This window comes from Caloenas nicobarica, chromosome 16 (genome assembly GCF_036013445.1).
Source record: "Caloenas nicobarica isolate bCalNic1 chromosome 16, bCalNic1.hap1, whole genome shotgun sequence".
NCBI lineage: Eukaryota > Metazoa > Chordata > Aves > Columbiformes > Columbidae > Caloenas > Caloenas nicobarica.
The window spans coordinates 2,030,734-2,058,355 of NC_088260.1; the positions used below are offsets into that span (position 1 = coordinate 2,030,734).

At 42.0% G+C, this 27,622-nt stretch overlaps 1 protein-coding gene across 12 annotated transcripts in view; it reads left to right on the forward strand.

Moving 5' to 3' along the window:
- Positions 1-651: 651 nt before the first annotated feature.
- Positions 652-27,622, forward strand: part of RIMBP2 (RIMS binding protein 2) — a 127,568-nt gene continuing 100,597 nt past the window's right edge. For 6 of the 12 annotated variants that reach the window (XM_065646739.1, XM_065646741.1, XM_065646740.1 and 3 more), the window contains exons 1-5: positions 655-842; positions 5,439-5,555; positions 9,148-9,258; positions 12,866-13,090; positions 13,823-13,954. In XM_065646739.1, the coding sequence (XP_065502811.1) occupies positions 840-842; positions 5,439-5,555; positions 9,148-9,258; positions 12,866-13,090; positions 13,823-13,954 (588 nt within the window). In that variant the 5' untranslated portion in view covers positions 655-839. Of the gene's footprint in view, positions 843-5,438; positions 5,556-9,147; positions 9,259-12,865; positions 13,091-13,822; positions 13,955-27,622 lie in introns of all 12 variants that reach the window. The other 6 variants (XR_010607112.1, XM_065646742.1, XM_065646743.1 and 3 more) reach the window with 2 other exon arrangements.

The window sequence follows — 27,622 nt, forward strand, 5'->3', positions numbered from 1 at the left end:
GGGAATGTTGAACTTCACAATTAATAAGGCGAATTTGTCCAATAAAGGCAAACCAAGAAAGGAAGATCTTAGCACAGGGAAAATGTTCAATGGTTGTTCCTAGAAAGATCGATACAACCAAAACGCTCGGGTGATCTGTAAGTGTAGGAATCTCTGCTGCTTCTCACCTGTGCAAAAAGCACCAAATATGAAGATAGATTAATTCAACAGAATGAACCGAAGCTGTTTCAAAAAACTAATTTGTCTTTATTCTGCTTCTCTTTGTGGTATAAAACCCAGAACAGACGTTGCTGGACAGTGTGGGATTTGCTTAGCGTAGCGCTGCGTGAGTTTTGGTGGATACAAGCCTGATAAATAAAATTTAGAAGACAAAAGGAAATGAGGGAACTGCTGCCTGTGAGGATGTTTTTATGTATAAAAATAATACTATTTAAAAAACAAAACAAAACACCCTTTCAGGCAGTCGCGATTAATGTAGTTGTAAGAGAACAGTTTGGATGTGGGGTGCTGAGGTTTCTTTGTTGCCTTTTTTTTTTTTTTCTTTTCGGCGGAGGGGTTAAAGTCTTATGTTACCCGATGTTAAATTTGCCGTGATGTGTTCATGGGGCTTGTATGCGGCTCCTGGAAACAGCCGCGGCGTTTGTGCTGAGCCTGTGCCGGGCTCGGTCCTCGTGTCCCGCGCTGAACGGGCTCCTGCGGCTGCTCCGAGTCCTCCTGCCCCAAAGTGCTTCCCGGGGAGCCCTTGCCATACAAAGAGCCTTTGTAAGCGCTTGTAATTGAGTTCTGAAGAATAAAAGTACTTCTGCAATAAAGGTGTTTACAAAAGGAATTCTACAGAAATGGTAAGTAAACATGAAATAATTCTGTTTATGTATTGTAAAGAATGATTGCTTTTATTGGCTGCATTTTTTTTTTTTTTATTTTTGGTTTTTTCGTAATGGGCTAATGCCTCCTATTGGCATGGAAATTAATTGGGTTGCTTCTGGTTAAAAGGAAGGACCAATTTGCACGCAGGTGAGTAAAAATTCAAACCAATTTGAGTTCAGTATTGGTCCCTTTCACCTGCATCTTTTATAGAGTGATAGTCTGACTTGCTTAGAAATCTGGTTCACTCTTGCTGTGAACTTCTAGCTTCTGACAGTGAAGGAAAGACTGGAGAAAGAATGAGATGCCTTTCCCCTATACTCTTCAGTATTTTTTCTTAAAAAAAAAATACAGGGTTTAGAAACAAATTTCTGGGATTCATTTTTTCTGGGTTTTTTTGATGGTGATTCATTTATGCCTAGAAACATCTTTAGGACAGCCTTCTGAATTTTGCAATAATATAATCTATTTAATGCTTCTTACTTCAATCTTTACATATCACAGCGTTGTGTCAGGGCACATCTCAGTCTAGTCATGCATATTTGCATAATGTTTGCTTTCTAGCCGCAAAAAAATGTTTACATAATGTCCATTAACTTAAATAACTTCAGTATATCCGGGTCGCCTCTTTGAACTTAAATGCCCTAAAACTTGCTGCTTGCTTCTGACACCAGCGTGAGTTGATTTAAAAAAAAAGAAATATGCATCTCTGCGAAACGTGTTGCAGTTCTCTCCAGGTTTATGGCTGCCGCTCTTCTCCCTTTTCGAGATTTCCGTAATCACCTTTGTGACAATTAATTCCCTTTTCTCACTTTCAAACGTTACTGATTTGTCTACCGTGCCTTGTCTCACTAAACGTTTGGACGATTGTTAACGTGCTCTGTAGACTCACCCTTTTCCTCTAGTAACTTGATTTCTTTGATGGACTTTGGGCATAGTCTCTTCTATTATTGAATCTACCCCATGGTATTTGTAGCGAAGAAAAATGCCAATATGTGTGTTTAGTTAAGGACAGTCATCCGTGATATAGACTAATCTCGGTTCTATCCACGTTGCTGTCAACCATCTTTAAATGGATAAATAGAGCTGCTAGCAAAGGGACCGTACTGCAGCAGAAAGCAATCTGAAGGAAAAAATACATACATGGAAAAAAAAAGGCTTTAAACCTTTTGAAAATGTGCAAAAAAAAAAAAAAATTCAAACCATCCTGAGTTTAAATCCTTTCATACAAGTACACATTGCATTCCAGCTCACACACTTACTCTGCTTTTGATTTTCCCTTTTGGCAAATGATTCAGAGCAGAGTTAGTGCATGGAATCTCAGAGGAGAATAAAAGCCAGTGTTTTGAGAACTAATGAAGTAATTATCTAAAGCATTATTTACAATGATTATTTAGAAGATAATGAGACCCTTTAATTATGTTTGTTCTGCATAGCTAGCCTTTCAATAATTCAGAGTGTTGCTCTACAATTTCCTCTATGTTCTCTTTGCACATTTTTGTGCAGAAAAATGTCCCGGCAGTTTGTAATGCACAAGTACGGGCCGTCCCTCTGGGCGTCCCTTGTCACAAGGGAATCACCTGCTCACTTTGATGGGAATAGGAGGCTTTTCAGGCTGCTTCAATGGGATGTGGAACAAAATAAATTCTGGGTCAAATAAAGCTGAGCCTATTAATGGCATTATAGGAGCACTACTCTAGTTTTACCATAGTCTGGTAAGGTTTTTGTTAGCATTTATCTTATTGGAGGTGAAGCCTGACTCACAGTTTATTTTCATTTGGGGAGTCATGAGAGTTTTGTTTCAAACGTAAGTTCTTTAAACGGGCCTTACTCATTTGGGTGTCAGAAATTAAGAGCATCATTAGCATTTCGGTAGCTAATAAAAATTTCGCCAGTATTTTCATGCGCACTTGTGAACTTGCTGCTAAACCAGACAGCTCTTAAGCACGTCATTAGGATTGCCGAAGGGTGGAGAGTCCCCGAGGAGATGCAGCTTCTGTCCCGCTCGGCGCAGCCACGAAGCGTCGCTCCAGTGACGCCAGGTTACGGTGCCTGATGGTGTTGTCCCTGATCAGAAATGAGGAACGAAAACCTTAACCTCAGAGAGGGCTGGAAGGAGTTCCTGTTCCACTATGGCTGGCAATTTATTTAGTGTCACATCAACTCCCGTAGGAATCTTCCCACTGACTTGAATTCAAGAGATGCCGCGGAGGGCGGCTGGTCCCCTGCCTGCCTCCTGCTCCTTCCAGGCAAGTAGGCAGCGTGACGAGGAGTATATTTTAATTTTCCTGGAGCGTATTTAAAACATATAACACGGGACCATTCTAGAACACGGTAGGAATTAAAAGTTCAACAGGCTTATAAGCAAATATAGTCTTGGGTTTCACATGGTTGCTATGAAATAAATCTAAAAATAATGCAGTTAAATAGTAGGGAAGACTACAAGTAAATATGAATAGAGAGACAGCTAAGTGAGCTTCTGAAATACCTGTACATGTACAAATGAGCTGCTGCAATCTAGTTTCATTACTGGACTTGTTGTCTGCTGAAGGAGAGGCTTTTACAGCCTCTCTCGTTGAAATTCAGAGCAACGCTCCCGTGAGCTGCAAAGGCACTTGGCTCAGGCCTGCCTGTGATGCCGACTTAAACCTGCGGTTCCCAAGATCAATAATTCGTGCGTTAATCTATCGTGCCAGCAAGCACAATCCTAATTTAAATGGGCTAATTCCCCCAGCCCTTTTCCTTCTGTTAACCGCAGAAAGCACATTTTCTGCCCTTCTGAAGCGCGTAACACAAGTACAGGCTGCGGTCGGGCGCCGGGAAGGGTGTTAAAGGAGCAATCCAGATTAGCGAGCTCGCATCCTCGGGGTGAATCTCTTAATTTGTATCCTGCAGACACCAGCTCCTCAGAAGCCGTGAGGCAGAAGCTCTTTGTGGGGCTCGGTAGGAGCAGTCACGCTGCTGATTGAATTCCTCGGTACAAATGGTGCAGGAATAACTTCTCTTAACCTGTCCTTTAGCTGTTACTTAAACATAAGGGTCAGAATTGGGCCTCCATGGCTCAGTGGCTTGGTGCCTGACCCATGATTGTACATAAGGGAAGTGATTTTTCTTTTGAGACTGAATCATTGGTTCTGTACTAAATTTCTGGAGTGTGTAGCCAGGAAAGAGACCTTGCTTCTTCTGTTTCAAGTCTCAGTTTCCCCATGCATTCTATGTTTTATTGTTGGATGTGTTTTCACGATAAAAGAACACTGAATTTCAAAACTCAGTGGGCTTTGTCTGGTTTAGATGTTGTTTGCAGAAATACTTTCCTTTAAATCACTTTTTAATGGATTTTTAAAATAGTCTTTTGCAAAATGCTGTTGAGACTGCGCAGTCTATGGATTCCCTGTGGTGAAAGCTTGATACCAGCTTCTCGCCTAGAAACGCGGCTCACCTGATTCGTAGCTGCGTCTGGTGTCTTTTCACTCTTGAGCTCTTTCATAATCGAGGAGAGACGTGATGCTCTGTACAGAGATTGCTCCTGAAATCTGCTCCAGGCTTCCTCATGTCAGGTTGGGTCACTGTGCCTGCGGTTCAGAACAAAACACGAAGGCAAATGGGAAGCGCAATCTCCTTTTGAGGGCAACGCTTGCAGCCCTCAGACTAGCCCATTCTGAAACTGTCGGAAATACCAAGTATATGAGTAGAAATTTACCTTTAGTTTTTAAATACAATTAAAGAAAACCCCAGAATATGTTGCAAGGTGTTGATGCACAGCATTTTGGTTTGCCTGATATTATTCATTCAGACTGCTGGCCTAAGAAAATGTTATTTAGCTCTGTTCCAATTCCGGATGGGAGGGGGATGACTCCCTTTCTCAAACTCGTGAAGCTCTAAGATGCGCTCTGTCTGACTCTGCCTTTAGCTGGCACACAGTGCCTTGTTGTAGGGACATTGTACACAGCTGTTACAAATACCAAAGTAAGAACAATCTATTATTACTGGATATAAACCACTTCACCGTCTCCATTGGGTGGAGGATCTCCAGGTGCTGACAGGAAGGTACTTGCTCTCCAAAAAGAACCACGCGGTGCTGCAGCTTTTAATGAGTTCAACCTATTATCTCACAATATCTACCTAAGGTCTGGGAGGCCGTCTTGCTAAAAGTGCTGGTTCCAAGGTTCAAAAGCACTCTGCTGGTCATCTGCAATAAAACTCCTTGGAGGAAAAGGGGAGCTTGGAGCCACGCTTCCTTCTGCGGGGCAATATCTTGGAAGTCCTTCGAAAAGCCGTCTTAGGAGAAAGCAAAAGGCGGTTTTCTTCACAGGCCTGTCAGGATACCCACTCAGCATCTCCAAAGTTCGAGTTAAAGATGCAAGATAGGGCATGAATGTTTTGAAAGAGATGGAGGAAACAAAGGCGTATGGAAAGGAAAGATGAAATATCCAAGTATTACGTCTGATACCTCAAAGCTGTAACTAGTGAAACGGTGCTGGCTGACTTGCTGAAAAGTCACAAGTCCTGTAAGGCAATTGAGGCTTCTCTCTAGGGAGATAAGATGCTCTCACGCCACTTTCCGTCTCTTGCAGAAGGCCACCAGTCACGATCTGCATCACCGTTCTTCTGGACTGGGCTCCCCCAAGGCAAATCAATCATTTGCAGAAGTAGATAAACCCTTGACTAAAGGACAAGAGGAAGACAAAGCGGTGAGTAACCATTTCCAGTCCAGGATGTGACAATACTTGTCTGCAAACTTGCCTGAGTTGGTTGTGAGTATTTTTCTTTTGTTTTTGTTTGGTTGGTGGTTTTGTTGGGTTTTGGGTTTTTTTGAGGGGTGGGCTTATAAGCGAATGTTTAAAATAAGCATTATTTTTTAAATTGTCGTATAAAGGAACAATGTGAAGACGTTATAATAAGATGTATATTGTAGGATATGCATTCATTGTTAAAATAATCATAGCTCCTTTTCATGTCCCCACAAAAAATTTGCTGCTTCCTATGCTGCCTACCAAGTGCTACATTTATTTTTAAATAAATTAATTTGCATGTGTAGAACAGCACATTTAGCCTGCTCCTACAACAGAAAGCTATTTCTCACCACGTATTTACGCAGTTCCTCAATAGTTACTGATGGCAAGATTTAAATAAAAGTCCACCTGAAATTCAGTTCAGAGCTATTAGAAGAGCTACAGCAAGTTTCTACAGAAAGCCTTCAATAGTGCTCAGCAGGATACTGTGTGATGGGTATTTCTGAACTGAAGTGTGAATTTCAGAGGCTAATTTTAGGTTACGGTCATCCTGCCCTGTGCCTGCAGGTTGAAACCCCCGAGGACAGGCTGGACAGACGGCCCAGAGCGGGACAGCTGCGCACACTTGGCTTTGAAGCTATTTATAAGGCTTTTGTCAGAGTTCCCATTTATACAGTTTCCCCTAGTGTATTTTTGTGTCTGGTTTTCCTTCCAGCATGAGGCAAATAAAGCCGCGGAACAAATCGGTTTTAGAAAGAAAACAGATAAAATCACAGGATGATAAAATTCAGCAATTTTTAATTACAGCTGGTGTATTTTTTTTAAACCCTAGATATAAGAGAAGTTACTGTAAACTTCAACTGAGTTTGAAGAAAATCAACGCAAAGTCTTTACATTCCCCCATAATCCAACTGGGTTCACATATCCATATACAAGAGTTGGTTTTAGACGATATATTTGCTCTCCATGTTTTTTCTCATCTAAATGGGTTCGTTGCTAAGCTATAGGCAGCATGTGCTATGCAGGATGACTCATAGGCTTGTAGGTCAGGATGCTTTTCTTGGGTTTCGATTGAGCATCCTTTTTATCCTACACAGATATAAATAAGTGCCCTCGTTGACTTCCCTATCGTTTAGTACTAGGAAAGTAAATGTGAAATTATTTTAATTGCATTAAAATATGTTTTCTGTGATTAAAGGGGAGCTGTTTCATTGCCATCTGTTACAGCTTTAAAAGTTCTGTTCTTACATACCGAAATACGTAGCACCACAACACAATATAGTAACATATGAAAGAAAAATAAAAACTGAAGAATTTCTGTAAAGTAGTGGTTATTTAAAGAAAAAAAATGAATATGTAACGTTCTTATTAAAATGAATGGTTATTTAAAGAAAAAAAATGAATATGTAACGTTCTTATTAAAATGAATGATTTTGTTACAGTCTGAGAGAAATCTGAGAGCTCCAAGAGGAGGCAGTGAGGTTTCCCAGACCTCGCTGGTTTGGGAATGAGAGCTTAGAAGGGGAAAGGGCTCTCTCGTTTCTTCCTCTGCTCTTGGGCGGTGAGACAGGAACAGAAAGGGAAAACGAAGGTGCGCGCAAGGCTGGCAAACGGAAGGTCCCCTTGAGCAAAGCTTCGCTATTGCTGTTGCTCGGGGCGGTGGCCGGGGGTGTTGGTGGCTCCTGGTGGCACCAGCACCATGTCCCCTCTGCCCTCCCACTGCCGCTCACGTCCAGCTGTGCTGGCTCCATCTGCATCAGGTTCCAGCCAGGAGCTCCTTCAGTTTTGCTTCTATTTTAATCTGGTTGTGTTACCCAGGTACGGTGGTGAACTGAAGTAACGAAGGAATGGTATTCATACTCAACTGCTGTACCAACTGGCCTTACAGAGGTGATTTCATTCAGGGTCTAGCAATTACTTGTTTTGTTTGTTTAAACGTCTAATCTACATCAAAACTCTTTATTTCACATGTAGTAAGTTTCCTTGTGTGTAGCCCCCTGTGCTCTTCCCTCTCGAGTACGTTGGCATTTGTCATGTACGTTTGCTGCCCCTCCAGTTTCAGCGTCTCCTCAGATGTGGTGGGTTCCCACCAGTGGGACACCGGCTGAAAACAGGAAAAAACCAGAGAATATGGGAGAGGGGACACTGGTTTAATTTCTCAGGAAAGACTCGTGGGTTGCTCCCAGTCATCCTGGCCCATAGCAGAAGTCACCAGAGCTAAATCAGCGACAGATGGTCGGTGTCTGTGGCACGAGCAGTTCTAGTGACCACCTCTGGTTCACACTAACTGCGGAACAGCTACGTAAAAGGTTTATTTTCAATCCCAAGCAGTTATCTGCTTTATTAGAATGAATTCACTGCTGTTCGTTTTGTTTCTTTTTCCTCCTACCATCTTCCGCTGGTGGGTAATTAGATTATTTTGAGGGCTGATTAGACAAAAGAAGAGATTCTAAACTTCCTTTTCTGAATACAGCTTCTTGGTTGGTATTGCAAGGTTCAACGTTTCTCAAATATGAAATCCGCGTCTTGAATGGTACAAAATGACAAGTCATTCTGTCCAAACAGAGACAGTCTGACTCACCAGCAGCACAGAAAGGATGAAAATCAGGGTAGTGGTGTTCGGAAAAACAGATCTCAGTCACTTGGTTTACCCTCCGGGAGTGGTCTTGGTTATCCAAGATTAGATGTTATGTAACATTTAAAAAAGAAATAAAAAGCAGCTGCTTCGTCAGTGCTTATAGACAGCACACAGACAACAGGAAACGGCCTTGTGAAATTTCCCTTAAACATCCACAAGCAGAGAAAAGAGAGACCAACTTTCCTAAAAGAAAGAGGATCGAACTACCTCGAACTGAGCAACATGGTGTGAGGCCAATTCCCCAACTGCTTTAGGTTGTTTATTGAGGTTTGTAAGCTCCAGGAGACCAGACTGTCTTACATTGAGTGTAGCATACTGTAAAATCAACATGTGATTTCAGCAATACCTTGAAATTCAAAAAAGGAATCAGCGCGGAAATCTCTAGCACACTTAGAATAATGCTGCATATTTATTCTGCACCCTGTCATTCGGTATGACATGAGTAACAGCAGAAGGAACAAAGGTCCCTCTTTGTGTGCTTCTTTATCCTACTTAATTCCAGGGGTGTAGCAGAAAGTGCCCTCTTCTGACTCAGTAATCTGATGAAGCAGTGCCATTTACCACTTAACTACCTGCTACTTATATCCCTGCTGCTTTATCCATCTGCTCCATAAACCCCACACGAGATTCTTCCTGAGATTGACAGAGACAAAACGCCATGCAAGGAACAAATTGCTCCTAATGACATTACTTATGGGGCGGATTGCAGCGGTATCGGGTCTCCCGTTCCGTAGCATTTGCACCAAGCACGGGACCAGAGATGTCCCATCCTCTGCTGGTGACCAAATGCCACCTCTAAATTTTTCCATTAACCCTCTTGAGCTTCCAGTGTATACTTTGAAACTTGTGCTTTACCATGCAAATGTATTTAAGATCTATTTTAATGAGCTGTTGATGAATTTTGTTCCACAGTCCGAAAAGGGCAACAAGAAAACAAAACAAACTGCTGAAAAGTCCCCACAATGCAGACCTGAGGGCAGAAGCAAGCAGAGAAATAACTCAACAAGTGCTAAGAAGAGCAAGGTGAGTGTTGCATGCTCGGAAATCTCCCAGTGGCTTTACTGCCAATTGCTGAAACAGCTGTGACAGCGTTGACAGGAGTCAGAAGCGACTGCATGGAACGACTGTCTGCACCCTCCCTGGCACCCAAACACCGACATTTATCTCACGTTTTGCTTCCCGGAGATGTATGTTTTGGTTTTATGGTCCAGCACACATCAACTCTTCGCAGTTTTAGGAGTTATGCTTTGAATGTTAACCAGCTACAGGACTGCACCGCTATGATTTCTCTTTTCTTTTTCACTCTTCTGATTACAGTTATCTACTGCTTTCATTGTAAGATATCCAATTTAAAATATCGGACAATTCGAAGCAATCCCCCAGTAAAAAAATTGTACACTGATGTTCAATTCCTTTTGTCTTGATTCCAGCATATGCATTTGCACCAGGAGGCTTGCAAAAGAGGGGGGTCCACACCTTTCCAAAAAGCATAGGGGAAGGAAGCAGTGAAGATAACTTGAGGATGCCCTTGTGACCAGGACGGACCACCCCGTTTATTACAGAGAAAACTGCTTTTCCAGCGACTTCAGGGTGCATGAGCGATAGGGAACTTTATCTGATATCTACTCTGCTTCGTCTTTTCTATTCGCTAATGGATCCGCTCTCCAGAGCTTTCAATGCTTCTTCCTTCAGTAGATACAAACACGATAAAAATTGCTTTAAAATAATCGATAAACACTTAAGTGTTTGGCAACTCTCGGACTTTTTACTGTATCATTTACTCAACAGTTTAATGCTTAATAGAAGAAACTTGCCTGTTAAATATTCATGTGCAGATTTAGTAGATATAACACACCCCAGTCTGATTCAGTTTTTCGAGCTCTTTTCATTCATGACAAAATGGATTGTTTCGGAGCATGGAAAATGCATTTGCTGGAAAGTAACACCTGATTTACTCGTTTGAGGTCAGTGTCAGGATCTATTTGTGAAAATCTGCCAGTATTCCAGTTTGGGGCAGTAAAGTTTTTATCGTTCGAGATTTGGAGCCTTTTTGGCTTTAAGAAAGAGAGGTGAGCTGGAAGGGGCCCTGCTGGCACAGCTGCACCTCCTTTGGGTGACTTAACAGCCCCCTCACCAGAGACTCTTTGTGGGGCTGGGGCCTGCTGTGCGCTGGGGGTGCAGGACGCTGGTGGCTTCGGCAGAGGGTATGGGATTGTATTGCTGGAATGTATTTTAAATGCATGTATGGGTGGGGGTCTGTGCCCGGGTGCTGGGGGGGGGGGGGCTTGGAGGGGCCTCCGTGAGGACACGGCCGGTTCCAGATGGTTCCAACAGCCCTGAGTGGGGCACAGCTGAGCCCCTCGGCCGGGCTGGTGCTGCTGCTGGGAACACACTGTTAAGAAAGTGAAAAATGTGGCATGGAGTGAGGAAAAAAGTGTGAGAAATGGCCCTGGGAGCACCCAGGGCTGAGCAGGGGGAGGAGGAGGAGGAGGAGCTGCAGGTGCCGAGGCAGAGCGTCCCCCCAGCTCCATGGGGAGCAGACCTCCAGGGTCCCCCCGTGATGGAGAGGCCATGGGGAGCAGATCTCCAGGGTCCCCCCGTGATGGAGAGGCCATGGGGAGCAGATCTCCAGGGTCCCCCATGATGGAGAGGCCATGGGGAGCAGATCTCCAGGGTCCCCCCGTGATGGAGAGGCCACGGGGAGCAGATCTCCAGGGTCCCCCATGATGGAGAGGCCATGGGGAGCAGACCTCCAGGGTCCCCCCGTGATGGAGAGGCCATGGGGAGCAGACCTCCAGGGTCCCCCCGTGATGGAGAGGCCATGGGGAGCAGATCTCCAGGGTCCCCCCGTGATGGAGAGGCCATGGGGAGCAGATCTCCAGGGTCCCCCATGATGGAGAGGCCATGGGGAGCAGACCTCCAGGGTCCCCCCATGATGGAGAAGCCATGGGGAGCAGATCTCCAGGGTCCCCCATGATGGAGAGGCCATGGGGAGCAGACCTCCAGGGTCCCCCCGTGAGGGAGAGGCCATGGGGAGCAGATCTCCAGGGTCCCCCCGTGATGGAGAGGCCATGGGGAGCAGATCTCCACGCTGTGACCCCTCCAGAGCAGACTTTTTTCCTGGAGGGGAACGTGGAGCCGTTGGGAAGGAAAGTGTGAAGTTGAGTCAGGGAAAGGCACGGAGGGAAGGTGGTATTTTAATTTTTGTCTTTGTTCCTCACTACCTATATCTATTTTAATTGGCAATAAATGAAATTAATTTTTCCCCGGTCGAATCTGTTTTGCCTGTGATGGTAAATGATGATTTCCTTGTCTTAACTCAACCCATGAGCTTCCTCACCTCATTTTCTCCCTCCCAACCTGCTGAGAACTGGGAGTGAGAGAGTGGCTGGGTGGGCATCGGGCTGCCAGCCAAGGTAGACACATCACATTGCAGCACGAAGAATTTCTATAAATGTTTGAACAATCCAACTTAAAATATGTAATTTGACAGCTACAGCAGTATTTCAGGTTGCTGTTAAAATATAGTATCTGCTGAGGTGACTCACTTGGGGACACATTTACATTTTTATGAAATACATATCTCTTTCAGGTTGTTTAATATTTGAGAAATTATCTCTTCTTCTAAGCAAAGTGATAACTAAAAGAATGTTTCACTCTGCTGTAAGTAAAATCCTACACAATCTCATATTATAATGTCAGTTTTCAACCACGTTAATATTCTTAGCTGAATATGACACGGGTTGGGGCAAGTTGTTTTTTCTCTATTAAAGCTACACCAAGCTGATCATACACGTAGACTGTGTTGAAAAATTAGTAACTTGCTCAAATGACGTACTGGTTGTAAGTGGCAATACCAGACTGGAACGGGTGTTCTTGCGAGCAGGCCACAAGAAGTCAGCTTTTTCATTTCTTGACTTAGTTTGAGCTTAATTTTAAAATGAAAGAGCTTTAAATGGGTCTGCCTTTGTATATTAATTGTTGAGTATGTAGAATTAACATAAAGGATAACATAACTATGTTTTACTCAGTGATAGCAGATTTTGAAACACGTGGTGAAATGTTACAAACAATGAGATCTGGATAGCTGATGGGGGTACTCAAACATTGATTTCCAGCACAGAATAATACCTTTTGTGCATTTTCCATATATAGCGATATCTAGATTATTTTGGTTAGAAAAAGCCAGAAGAAATAGATTCGACGAAGGGAAATTTCCGTTTTGATCACGCTGACTTAATTTCTTCATTAGCCGTGTGATGCAGTCCTGAGTGAAGGACCAGGAGCAGTGGCCAAGCAGCAGCACGATGTTGCCATCAAGTGGTAAATACGCTGATATCTGTACAGTCAGAGCGATCATGGCTGGCTGGCATCCACTAAATGAAGAAACAAAATACACAAGAAGAAATTTTCTGTTTTTCATTTCTTTTTGTTATCCCTATCTCTTTGCTGGTGATTGATCAAGTGAGATTGTCTCTTGCTCACTTACTGTTTGAATGAAAGCTCTGAAGAAGAAAATTTTCAAATAATGCACTTATGGTACGACTTTTGAAAGAATTTGAATTATACTCTTTCCCTCAGGCACAGCTTTAGCAAAAATGACGTGAAAAACATTTTTTCTCTTTACCAGAATGTCAGCCCTTCAACTTTATTTACATTGTCATCCAATAACGCTGCTGTCACCACAAAAGCAATTACCAGAACGCTTCCTCTACAGCAGAAAATGCACTTTGTCAATGTCAAGGCCCAGCATCTGCAAAATAAAAACAAACGATCCGAGAGTACAAAACATCTGGAGATTGGGCTGCTGCGAGTGGAGTGCGAAGAGCTCAGAAATCAGCTGGGATGCCTGAGGGTGGGTAACAATCCAGTTCTGTTCATCCTGTCTAACCGGGCTGGTAAACAGTTACGTTGAATATAGTTTATTCATAGAGCTGTTAAAACCAAGGGGGCAAAAAATGTTTTTCTGCCCAGTTTTCATCCAAACAGATAGCTTATTGATATTAAACATTTTGTAAGTTATCAAGTCTAGAAGAGAGTTTGGGTCTGAATTCATGAGCTCCTGCTTTAGCTTTTACTAAGGTGATAATACTTTTGCTAAGGTTATAAACTTGTACTTTGGATTACTAAGTGGCATTCCTATACTTTTTAATTACTATACTGACATCAAATTCTCTCAGCATTGTGTTGCACTAATTTTGTGCCCCACCAGCAGCATCTCTGAACCCTTTGTGAGAGCAACATATTTACGAAGAACTTCTTACTGTTCCCAAAGGCTGGAAATGCCCGTGTTGTTTTCTACCTGACCCTAACCTGGCTTGATTAATAGTCAGAGGAAGTTTACTCAGCGTGAAGCGTTCGGATACTCAAAGTGTAGGATGTTGTGCTGCTGATGCTATGAAGAGACTTCTTGCTTTTTAGGTGGCAGAGGATTATTAAATTAAGCACAAAAAGTCGCATGCATGAATATAGATATGTTGCTAAAGCAGGTGTTCTTGTTTAGCTAGAAATTCAGCTACGGCAAATCATATGTTACCATCATCACATACTCGAGAAAAACAGAAACTGACAATTTTCTGTTGTGCAGGAAGGGCTGATGGGGCAGAAACCGGGCGACACGGAGGAGTTACTGAAACAATCCCAGAAGGAGCTGTTGTGGCTTCAGAGGCAGCTGTCCATCCGCGGCGGGGAACCCGCGTGGCTCTGGGCGGCGGGCAAGGTGAGCTCCTGGAGGATTTCCTCAGCCTACCTCACCGTACAAAGCAAAATCAGGAAGGGAAGGGTTGATCATCGTTTTGGCTTGTTCTATTGAAAAGACACGCTGCAAGATCCAGTTTTCATCTTAAGGGTGCTGAGAGGTAGATTAATCTTTTAGGATGCATTTTAAATAATTGTTTCGTGTAATTCAGAAAGACCAGAAAGAACGTGAAATTCGTCACAGCCTGTGGAAGGTTACGTAGTTAAACTGGCATTTCACAGAGCCCTGTCTTATACAGAAACATGTCTTATGTTTTATCTCTTTTTCTAAAGAAAACTGTCTGTCACAAGGTAGGATCATTATATTGGGATTATTTTTCCAGGGGAATATCTTGGCCTGGCATACAGAACTGTAACTCCCCTTCTTCTCCCCGTGGCACTGTTACATGTGCATCCTAGTTACCGGCAGCCCATCATCAATGCAGCTGCATCCAGCCCTGAACATGCAAAAATTATCATACTTGGTGCTGATATTTGGTCATATAAACTACCAATAGTGAACTGTTCATGTTAACAATGTCCTAACGTACCACGGTTCCAGTAAAATGGGAGTTCTCATCTGCAGTGGCATAACAAGTTGAATATGTCAAGTTTTGGTGACTCGAGTTTCTAAATGTTTGCTTGAGGTAAAGAATATGTTTTTAAATCTTCATAGCAGTAAATCCGTGCTGATAGCTTTTTAAAAAAAATAGTTGCTATTTTATTTTCAGAGTGACTTTATTAATATAATTTTCCATATTTTAAAAGCACAATTTCCAGAAAGTTTATGACATACTTTATACATATATATATCCGCACATACCCATTTACAGACATAAATGTTTTAAATCCATCTATGAAAAGGAATGAGAAGAGTTGGTTTGGTTCAGTGTAATGCATTAATAATGCCATTCCACAGTGATCTTCCTTATTTTCAAGTATCAAGTTGGCTTAGCAAATGCACATAAAGCAACAGGTATGTTCATCTGGTCCCCGGCCCAGGCAAGATAGATTCCCAAAATGTGTCACCTGGAATCTTCTGGTATCGCTTGGTGTCATATGCTGCAGATCTGTATTTGTTGCTGAAGCACGGTATGGTAACTGCTGATATAGTCATAGTCAGAAGAAACATTTGGATTTGAAGCTTACATGTACCTCAACTGACAAAAAAAAAATTCTAACTTGCCAAAATTAGACTTAAAAAAAAAAAAAGAAAATGATTTATGCCACAAACTCGTTATAAAAGAGTGCATTTGCCCTATGATCAAAGCCATAATCTAATCTGGGAAGGAACATATGATCCTGAGTAGGAACAGCTTTTCTCCCTGAAAATATCAGAGTTTTGTTGTTCCCGCTGCAGTCGTGAGTAATCTCGGGGAGGGTCACCGGGGGCTGAAATTTGCACCAAAGAAGAGTGGTCCTGGATATGTTACTTTTGGATGTTGGATGTTCCACCCAGAAACCTGTAGTCTTTCTAGAATGTGTCAAGGGAAGAAAGCCCACAAGCACTTTGTCTATAACCCTTTTACTCTTTCCTTTCTTTTTTCTTTTTTTTTCTTGGCAATATTGCAGGGCCAGGGATCAGAGTTTTAGCTGTTTCATTTGTATAATGAGGGACAGATTTTTCAGAAGCAATCAGTTACCTGGAAGATCACGCTGTGATAACCTGCACCATAGTTTAATTCTAAACCTCTGAAGATAAATACTTTTCATCCAAGTGGTACTCAGTGCTCCTAAATCTTCGGGAGTAACAATCTTAATAGATCAAATAGATTGATGGTTGGCAACTGGAATATCCAGAAATATGGCCCATGCCATTTTGGAAGGATTCCTTCGCTGGTTAGTAAACACCATGGTTCGGGGTTCAAATTTATAATGGAGTGGAAATCTGGATAAGACAAAACTTGAGAAGATGATCTGACAGTTCCCTCTTCCATGGCTCTCGACACCTTCCAGTGAAGCATCTGATGCTCACAGCTCCTGGAGATCAGGGTACGCTCCGTGCGTTGCAACTTCGTAAAGTGTTAGACTTTGGGGGAAATCTGGCTCCTTTTGTTAATGCCAAACTTTTCTGAAAATTCTCCTCCTCTTGCTCGTTATGTCTGTTAGTAAAACTGTGAAGAGAAGACTGATATTTGAAAAGGATTGGTAAATTAATATAGCCTGTTTCAGTTGCATGAACATTTAATTTGAGGGGGTATAAGGAGGAGACATTATTAAATGGGGAGATGTATTTCTGCAGATACTTTAGCAGAATTCATTAAAATAATGCCTAAGAGTGCGATATTTCCTTCCTCTGTTAAATACAGAAAGGAAAATACAGAAGTTCCGCTCAGCATAACTTCTTATGTTTTCTTGATAATTTTTTTCTTGATAATTTCCTTATGTAATAGTGAATGCACTCCCAAAGTGCTCAGATTCTGTGATTCAGATCATCTCTGCTGGGGGGGGGAAAAAAAAAAGAGAAAAAACGGGGGGAAAGAAGATTAAATCTAGATTTTAAAAATATTCATTTATTTAAAGTCTTCCCCTGTATCACTGTATCCCCTTACAGCATCTTCTTCTAGTTGCTGGGGAGGTAGTTGTTGCATAGTTAGAAGTTTTGTATGAATATATAGTGTCCAGCTTTCTTGAGAAGAGTAAAGACAGCATGGTTAGGATGCTCCAGGTAATCTGCCTTAATTCCCTTCTGCGTTTGAGTTTCTCAGCCTTCCATTGGGCAGGCTCGGGAGCGGAAAAAAAAAATTGCAGCTCACATTTACAGTTCATTGGTTCGTGCCAGTAGGCCACAGATGACCTACCGAGAAGATCCTGCGATAGCATTACTTGGAGGTAAAATAAAATCTCCCAACACCCGCCTCCCCCCTTTGCCCCCCCGCACCGAAACACACCCTCGCTGCCATCCCTGCTCCCCGCTGCTCCGTCGGGTTCGTACTCCGCGAAACAGAAAGCGGCACAAGTAGGGAAAGCCATCTTTGTGCGCGGATGTGTGCGCCAGAGCCGCTCATAGGCTCCGGCAGCTGCGGCATGGCCGATGATGCTCGCGCTCTCTTTCCCACCCTGCCTCCCTGCAGACGACTAATGAATCATTTCTAGCCCGAGCGCTCGCGGTGCAAACACACCGATGCTGCTGCTGCCGACGCTGCCGCCTTTCTCTCCCAGGCTGTAATCTGACACAGACTGCAGCTCTCGCTCGGCAATGATCTTGCTGAACGTCGGAGGCACTTGATTTGAAGGTATGCTGAGATTTCACCCTTTCTAAAAATAGCTATTCCTGTTAAATGCTTTATGGGCCAAATGAGGGTGGGAGGGCTGAAGGTTTGTAGGTGTGTGCGGGAGAGAATCCTCTTTTTAGTTAGCAGTAATGCAGCAGTAACTCTTATCGGAGGCAGACAAACTTTATTATTCTGCTGCAATTTGACGATGCCCTTGACTGAATCTTTTCTTCTGGGTGCTGCTTAGAATCATAAAATGTGTTAGTACCATGCACGAGCCCTAGGTAAAGGGATTAAACTCTTGCTAGATTATTCCATCCTCCCTCCTATTGATGTTTAATCTGATGTCATTTTCCAGACACTTTTAAGGTTTCCCATAAAATAAGCGCTATACTGACAGGTTTGATGGTGCCATTTTCCTTTGCTGTATCAGTGTCTGTGGGCAAAGTTAGTGGTGGGGCCGGCTGCAGCTTCCCCTCAGCCTCCTCCCCAAGCCCCAGCACGGTGCAGATTCACAGCATCTGTTTGCTTTGCAGATGTACGTTGTCATGCCATGGCAAAGTCATCAATGTGACTACTCTTCCATACAGATATTGTTAATGAAATTATGTGTGGCATTTGTCTGGCACGTAATGCTAAATTAGAGCAATTGGAAGTAAACATCTCATATTTTTTTTGATAGATGGAAGAGATCTTTTGCAGCTATGTATATGTATGGACACACTATATATAGCAGTATTTGTGGGAAGTATGTTATATATATGAGTACGTAGATCAGAATAATAACATTTTATTACAGCATATGCATACAAATACCATTTAATTAGTTAGCATGTACCAGTATGCTGGTACAGTATTATAGGGGATGCTGCAGGGGTTTTTATTAACCTCTTTTCAAAACTGGCTCTTGCCTATAGCGCTGGGCAGAGGAGGGATGTCTATCCAACAGGGACGTGATGCTTGACATTACAGTTGTACATGGTCTTAGTACAGTTCTACCTGAGGAAAATGTAAGTGCATATGAAGGCTTTGGTTTTTCTTTTTAAGCTACTGCTGTCTGCAGTGGTAAAACACTGACTGGGCTTCTTTTTTTGTCCAGTACAGGTAGTGATGCAGCATTTATATATAAAATAACTCAGCAGAATAACTTATTAATGAGTCTTGTCACTGCGTCTAGTAAATACAGAGTCTGCTCCTTAAGTGATTGGATGTATTTTGAAGAAAAACCTAAAATCAAAGCTATTGATCTCAACATTAAGAATTGCACCAAGTATGCTGAGACAGGGAAAGAATGCTATGATTGCCATCATCAAAATACAAATAAAGACTACTACTTAGCAAAATAGAAGAGCTGCCTTAAGCAAACAGCATGAAGTATTAAAACACAGACCAAGCGGTACAGTGGAAATTAAAGCACCTCCACAAATTTATTACAATAAAAAATAGCAGTATACACGGACTGATGCAAAAGTTACCATAGTCACTTTATATTTCAGCTTTTTTGGTCAGGAACTGTTACTCTCTTATCAGAGGAGGGCTTTAAAGTCCAGCCAGCTGCCAGGAAGGCAATTCAGATCACATCGTACCGATGTCAGCCGGATTCACCACGGCAGACAGCCTCTGAAATGCATATGCATTGCTTCTAGAACCTTAAAGGAGGGTGCTGGATATTTTTTAGGTGACTGTTATTTTTGTCAGAGATCCTGAACAGTGCCTTTGTGCATACTACTTTATTTTCAATAGGAAAAAGACCTGCTCTAAATGAAACCAGTGGAGCGGTCATGCTGCCTGCAGACAAGGGAGCAGCCCTGATTTTTCGTAGCTGTGTATCTGCGGGTTCCAGCTGCTCACATACAGCATGACTGGGTACCAGAGGCACTGAACAGAGGTGCAGAGTTATTACATACAACTTTATATATTAGGGTGTACCTGAGCACCTTTTTGAGAAATTTAATGCATAGAATTTTCTAGAATTACAACCAAATCACAGCTTTAAAATGGCACGTGGTTTTTAGGGGTAGGAAAAGTGAGATGGAACAAAATATGGGACAGTGCAGTGCCACAGATTTCTGCAGGAAAATGGTCTGAGTAGCTGATACACGCTGCTTTAGTTAATTGACAGCTACAAGCTCAGAAATCTTAAGCATCTCTTTATGTGGCCAATCTCATACTGATGCAAACTAGGTATGTACTTTTGCATGTACACAAAATATATACCTCTCTGTCAGCTCCTATTTTAGATGTGTCTTAGATGTGCATACTCATTGCAGTTCAGATAGGTGTGTGATATTGAGTATGAAATAAATGTATAAGCGCAACGGTGTTCATTATGGTAATAGGATATTACAAAAGTCCTTGTCTTTCTGGATTGCCAGGAGCAGAAATAAGATGCCTGTGGTCACTGCATAATTAGTATCATTTTGTATAAAGGGTTTTCCTTTACGTGTGTCAAACGCTCCACCACATCTCAAAATTAAATGTCCAAAATCATACTGACTTTATTCTCAAATAAGAAACTAGTTGGTCATGCATCACTGTCCTGTCTTTTCAATATTTATGTTGAATGAAGCACAGTTTGAGAGTCAAGGCTGTTTTTCATTTAATTGAAATTGTTACAGGCCCTCATTGCCACTACAAAATATGTCAGAGTAACTGACTGTCCACCACAGATGAGAACTGTCATGAAGAATTGCTGACAGTAGCATTTACTCACGGCCATTAGAATTGAAAAATACATGCCGATATCATGATTAAAAATAGAACTGGAATGTAGCCACAGTGCTGGAAAAATGCAGCTTCTTCAAAGCAAAGTGTCATGAAATCAGTTGCTGTTCACCAGCGAAAAGGGGCTTTTGCCAGGCCCATTTGCACGGAGGGGGCTCGTGGGACGTGGCCGTGATGACATTGCCCTGGGAGAAGAGTTGAGGATCTTCTGGAGCAGCTGGTTGACTCTGAAGTTTGATTGTGGTCATGGGGTGTTTCTTTGCTAAACGTAACCATCCTGTTAAATAACACGTTGGAGTCGTGTCCATTCTGTAAAGTATGATTGCAAAGTCACCTGTGGTTGGCATTTTGGTGAGGAAATTAGAGTGACTTATGGGCTTTGTGGCTCAAGGCTTTGGCTTGTGCTTGTGACGTGGCACTTGATGCAGAAATCAGAGTGTGACTTCCAGCTCTGCCACAGAGCCTGTGAATGGCCCTGGGCAAAACACTTGGTATCTCTTGGGCTCTGGTCTCTTTCTGTAAATGGGAATAATAATGAAACCTTTCCACTACATTCTGCTTATTTTATCTGCTTAAAAAATGAGAACTTCAGACCAAATACTGTTTTTTCCATCAGGATGCTAAATCCCAGTGGAGGCTTCTAGATGCTACTTATAAATCACTTGACAGCCTGCATTGTCTGCTGTTGATCTGTAGAAAATATTTCCAAGTGTCAGAAGAACCTGAATTGATTCTGAGCTTTTTGGAATAACGTTTGATTTGCTAAACTTCCTATTGTGCTCGTGGGTGGTTCCCTGATGGTGACAGTGGTTTGGTAGAAACATTGACAGTGCAGAGTCAGGGCAGAGGAAGCCAGACTGCAGGTCCAATTTTTTTTTTTTTTTTAAATTGTCATAAAGTTTTCTATTTTCTGTGTTACAAACAGTGTAACACTTGGTTTCTAAGGCAATAACTATTACTATGCCAAATGCCTGCTGTCGGTTAGCAAGCAGCAGTGGTGCATGATATTGCCGTGAAGGACCAAGGGGAAGGCACTGCGAATATAATTGTACAGCACAGTCTGTCTTCTCTGTTCTCATCTGACAACAATTAGAGACTGTTTTCCACTTTTCGTTCAAAGATATCTGGTAGCAAGCTTGTCAGCGTGATACGTTTGTTAAGGCCTGATCTGAGCACGGTGGGCTGGATGGACAGTCAGCATATGCACTGATTTTTAATTTATTATTTTTTTTCTGAGAAGCATAACTGATTTTTATAGACAGCTTCAATTAAGGTTTTACACTGGATGTGTGAGGGGGGAAAAAAAACGACACCACCACCCCTCTTGTCAATTTTGGAAGGAAAATACGCCCTTTTTGAGCCAGGTTAATTTGTTTAGGGTTGGCTTAGAAAAGTCATGAATTGAGACTAAATTCCTCCGGAATCATCAGTTTATTCTGTGGCTTCACCATTTCAGCTCCTGCTGAATATTTCTGTACCTCCTCCTTATACACTTGAAAAATGTTCTTTGTTACTTCTGTTAGGAATATCATGGAGCCTGTTCAGTGACATGGAAAATGCATCTTGAGTACGTACATTGTCCAACTCTCTTAAAAATATTCCCTGATTCTAACCAGCCGGGACTATTATAGATCTGTGCTAGTTTCCAGTGGCAGGGTGTGCTGATGGGCTAAACTCTTTCTGAAGACAGACAGAGTTGGTGGTGTTTAGAACTGAGCTGGATGAAGCTCAGGGCTGTCACCGTAACGAGCAATACGTGCTTGAATCTGTCCCCGTTTACTGCGCTTACCCTCTGCTGTGACAGCCACAGTTTTACCACTTTTCGTTAAATCCTCATTTCTGTCCTCTCCACTTCCCTGCCCCCAATTCTGCACACAGTTTAGAACATTAAGAATATTCTCTGTCGATTCCAGGAGTGTATTTTTTCCCGTTCTCTCTTGTTTACTGCTTGCTAATTACATTTTGTAGGTGGCAGTTTGAAATCTTAGTGGGACGTGTCATGTGGCTGCTAATGCTCTGCAGATCTCTATTACATAACCTTTAAGTAGTTTGGGAAAATGTGCTTGTGTCACACTGGGCCCGACATAAGGCTCTGTCTGAGGCCAACAGTCTGCTCGGGTTTTTTCTGTACAATGACTATAGAAATCTTGTGGATGGTTTGTTCTGGCATGAGATTTGTGCCCAGTTGCGCTGTTTCCCTGGAACGCTTTGCAGCCTGCACCGTCTGCCTTTCCTGCAGGGCAGGGGAAGGGAGGAGTTAGATTTAAACACTCTAACATGCCAGGTAATGATCAAATGAATATCAAATGCAGTATGCTGGGATCCCTTCTGTTTTCCTGATAGATCGTTCGTGCCAGTTTTGCAGTGACCAGAGACCAGAACAAATACAGAAAAGCTCTCAGCCTGTCCCCCCACCTCTTCACCTCCTGTGGATCTTAATTGGGCTCTGGTGCATTATGCAAAACGAAAACATAAATCAATACAGACGCTTAAAAAATTGCTATGTAGGGATGATCAATTTTTAATGCTTGGTCATTCATTAGGTTGCTGTTTTGCAAAAGGAGCATTTTGCTAAGTGACAGCAACGTATGCACTTGCAGAATAATAGCTCCTCTGCTTTTCCTGAGCCAGCACCATCTTTTGGTCCTACTGCACGTACGGTTTTACATTTTTACTGCCTAAAACATATTTACATGCTACCCAATGCAGCTTGGGGACTCCATTGTTGATGGACCAGCTCTGTGCCCTGAAGAAAGTTAAATCTCATCTTGGTTCCTGGCCAGGACCTGGGCCTTGGAGGCTGGGTCTCGTTTGCGGCTCTGACATTGGACGTGCTGTGTGTTCTCAAGGAACTCACAGGAGGTATTTCTGCCTCAGTTTCTTTTCCTGCTGGGAAGGCCCAGTGGCAATGAGCTGCTGTAGCCTTGCAATAAGAGTCGCGGTTAGAAACTAGGAACAACTCCATGAAATTTTGGGTGGTTTTTGTTTGTTTGTTTTTAAGGAAGTCAGATTTTCAAGTTTCTAATTTCTTATTGAAATCCGCGATTGTGTGAACCTGCATTTTGTTCTACAGTAGCCCTTAGTTTGTAATAGCAATTTTCAGTAAAAGGACTTTACAAAGTGCTCAAGAATGATGGCTGATACCATTCTGTTCATTTTGCAGATGAGAAATTTTCAATGTGCTTCGGGTTTATTTGCCCAAGATCATTCAGCAGGGTCAATGCAAATCTATGGATCTTGTTTGCGGTGTCCTGCCCAACATGTTATCCATCCTATTGCTTCTCCTAATTAAATGTTGTATAAGAAGGGAGGAGGGGAAAGTATTGATCTTCTAAAACCAGGCTTTCTTTTGTTTCACTTTAAATTAACTGACTGCCTGCATGCTACTCATAGTAAAGAGTTTGTGAGTATATTAATTTTTTAAAAAATTACTACTGTCATAAATCATGGTGGCTACAGTCAGCTCATCTGTTCTCCTAACGGCTGCCTGCCGGTATACTGGGTATACTGAAACTACGAATGTTTCATTGCTGGAAGGGGTCTCTGGTGCTCAACAGTCTTAAATCATCTATACGGATGTATGTACCATATATTGCTTGAGATTCAATACCTTTGGCTTATTTTAAGATGAAGCGGGTACAGTTAAGGCTGCTGTGTTTTCACAGTTGTTGGCTGGTGGATGAATTTGGATGAGAACAAAGAAGCAACTGTAAAGCTGGTTTGTGTTTGTGTGGTAGGGCAGATGGGTGCACCTAACGCTTCTGCGTTTTAAAGGAAACCTGTCATTAAGGCAGTTGTTTTTGTTAATAATGTGCGTGGATGAGCCCTTCAGGACCTGGGCCTCTTCCAGTTGATGGGTTTTACAGTCACAGAGCGGGAAGAGCTCTGTCCTGAATTGTTTCAGGATGCGACAAGTGGCTGACCTGAACGTATGAAATGTAAAGAAAGACCTACAATAGAAAATCTTTTCTTGCACTGTCGGCAATAATCCGATGTCTGTCTTATCGGAACAGTTTGTGCTCTGTGGTCCCTTGCCAGGGATGAGCGTTAGGGAGCGGGGCTTGTGAAGGTCTTGTCTTGAGGATTCCTACCAGGGAGGAAATACAAGGATGGATTTTATAAACTTTAGAGTAACACACTGTATGAACACTGCTGATAAGAGAAAGGGGATTTGGAAGGCAGGGTAGATCCTACATGTCATACCAACTGTCGTACCTCTGATGGCTCAAATGGACTTCAGCTTATTCCTACAGTGGTGGTAGGTCACACTTTTTTTATAGATCCAAAGGGTGAAGTATCTCGTGCAGCTGGAGTAAAGCAACCCTGTTTGATGACTTCTTTGTAGATATTGATCCCAGCTGTTAGACGCAAATGAGTTTTGCCAGCTTTGATATTGATAGGTACTAATTATCATAAACCGTATACTTTATGCTTAGTTTGCAACCTTTCTAGCTTTCCCTTTGGAAAATCTCTATTTAATTTCAGTAAATACTGTTAAAAGGAAATGAAGTATAAAGAGCTCCAAGCTGCTGGTATTCCTGTGATCTAATGGTAGAAGTTTTGTAAATACATAATTTTTTTCTTGATACATGGATTATGGAAATGGCCTTAAAATAATATAGAACAATTTATAAATCACAAGAAGACAGGAAGAAAAGCTGTCTATGATGACAAGAGCTCAAATAATCCAATAGCGAAGGAAGTTATTGTACTGCGGACACCAATGGTGTAACACACGTGTCTGTGGGGCTCAGGTGGTTTCATTGATTCTTTGTGAAATCCTGCTGTGCCCACAGAGCACTGAACATTACTGGAAACATTATATTTGTGTATTGTAAATAAACAAATACCCATGTTTCATTAAACATAACTGTCAACATAGACGCAACAAGCGTGTGACACTGAGAGTGACCTTGAGCACGTGAGGCGTTTCCTATTTGTGAAGTGCGGGCAGAGGTGCCAGCGGGTCCTGGCATCAGCCCCATGGAATGAGGCACCAAGAGCTTTCCAAGAGCTGCCAGGCCAAACGCGCGGCTGGACTCAGCAGAGTGATGCACAAAGGGGAAACGTCCTCCTCCTTTCCCCTTACCCCACTTTTCAGCCACTTTCTGACCTGTCTTCTTTCCCCCGTCCCCACATATTCTAGTTCGTGCCACTAAGACTTAGTCTGTTAGGTAAAGAGTTAGCAGCACACTTAGACAAACAATGTTATTGATTTTTGAAGTTTTATTTAATAGCATTTAAGAAAATGTGCTGCTATTGAGAAGGATATTTTCTCAGCTCTGATTTCCTGTAACTAAGTAACAGGAAATTTTCCCTAACGTGACTGAGTTATATCCTGTAATACGTGGATGGAACTGTAGTTGAGTTGGAGGGGATGTTAATCCCTCCGAGCTTTGGTGTTTTGTTAGTATTTATCATATCTAATTGCAGGCTCTGCAGGAGACTAGGGATTATACTACAAGAATTTACTGTGGTTTCCTTCTGCCTTATTCTGAAGCATCCAATACCCGGTTTTGCCTGTGTCTGGAATCTGGTCTAGGATGGCTGTATCTATCCCTTTTCTTCACAGTCCCGAAGACTGACTTTTAGAAAAGAGTCCTGAGGGACATTTACTGTTTGGCCAGCTTGTGGAATTTTTTAAAACGGGATAAATTATTTAGCCACATTAAGCGATAACCAAAATCAGAGATTAACTCTTCAGTTTACTGTCTTTCGGGAGACGGAGGTAGTAGATTCGTGGTTCTGGAGAGGTTATAATGCCATGGTTTAGTTTTCAGTCTCCTCACCTACAAGAAATACTGTTTGAAAGATAAAAAGTCATGCAACCCCTTAGGAGAAATTATTAATAATATCTGCATTTTATCCTGCAAAGGAGAAAGGTTGTTTTGTACACAAGGAAAGGTGGATGGAGCAAAGCATTCACTTGCACTGATGTTCTTTTGGGGCTTGAACCAGCTTTGTTTGCTTTGTAGCTCTGTGTACTAGTTCTTTGTGGAACTTAGATGCTGTAGGACTTCCCAGGCAACTGAATGAGGAAGGAAGAAGTGGAGAGGCTTAACAAAACCCAAAACAAAACAAAAAACCACAACCAACCAAAACAGAAACCACCACCACCAAAGCACAACACAGAGAGAAGGCAGAGTGGAAAATAAAGTGAGGTGAACAAGAAATCTTGACGATAAACCTACAGAATTGAAAGGTAACATCCGTTTATTTTCCATATGTACCAAGAGGTTCTCCTGGTGTCTATCGAGACACATTATAATCGTTTCATATATGTGACAATGTGGTCAATTTAAGACTGAGTTCAGAAATAATCTTTATTAAATACTGATGAATGACAGTATCCTCCTTAATGTCTTGTCGTTGGTCCCGTCTTTGTCCTCAATAATATACTACAACTTAGCTCTTTGTAAGCTTATTATTTATGGACTACTGCCCCTTCAAAACTAAAAATCACAAGTAAGCAAAATTGGACTGTCCTTTACATCAAATCTGCCTTGAGGATAAAAAGGATCTTTTGTTTGTGGGATGCGATAATTGCCAACAGGACAGAATTTTCATAGCAATCGTGACTCTCAGAAAAATACAGATTTGAGGCATGTAGAACTATGTAATTTGTTTTTGTTATTTGCAACATTCATTAAAAGTATAATTGCGGGCATTAAATAGGAAGAATAATGCATGCCCATGAGCTGCAGTGCTTTTAAAGGTCCATGTTGTTCCTATTATCAGAATTTCTTAATTTATTGGAATAACTTCAGGGCTGAAAAGGTTTTCTTTCATAATGGGTTAGTGCAGCATGTCTTTTTCAGCTAAATGGTAAATCTTTTCTCACGTGCATGAATCCCACTGTTGTAATCCAGCATGGGAAGAAATACACCTGGATTTTTAAAGTCCTGTCAAACCTGCTTTATGGAAGAAGGCCTGTGAAGTCCCACAGGAGCATTTAACTATCATTATCCATCATTATTGGATTGATAACAGACTGCTATCACATAAATAATACAAACATCAAGTAAATACTTTATGGGAGATATCACAACATCCTACTCTGTGTTGCATGTCTCTTAAAATTACAACTCGCATTCAAAAGGGAAGGACAGAATTGTAAGAGGCGAGCCCTATTATTTCCATCATGAATAATTGAAGCAATTTATGTATACTGTGAAGTACTTAAGCTCTACCATTTTGCGTCGGTGTAGGGTTTATGTTCAAGGAAGATGACCTGCAACTGGGACAAACAAAAAGAAAGAGCCATATGAATAAACCAGGAATTTGGACAGAGTATGCTATGAGAGAACACTAAACGAGCTCATTCTTTCTAGTCTAATGGTAACAAAACAACTAAGTGGTAGTCTGATTTCAACACTAATTCTGCCTCTTACAACTTTTAAAATTAAGCATATACTTAATGCTTAGTGAACCAGCTCAAACAACAAAAGATTGTCAAAATGATAGAAGTGTTTGAAAATGTTATACAGCTGTTCGTTCGCAGTGTAATTTGTCAGTAGCATCTATCTGTCTAACGTTTAACCTGGCTTCTGTTTTCACCTTATCTGAGTGCTTCGTGGACTCGTTTGCTTTCTGAATTCAGTAATTCTCAATAAGCCCTTTCTCCAAAGTGCTACATGAATGCTATTTATGCAAGAAAACCCCTTTTACTATTGCAATATTTACAGGGTGCCTGCGGTATTTTTTTCAGTGCA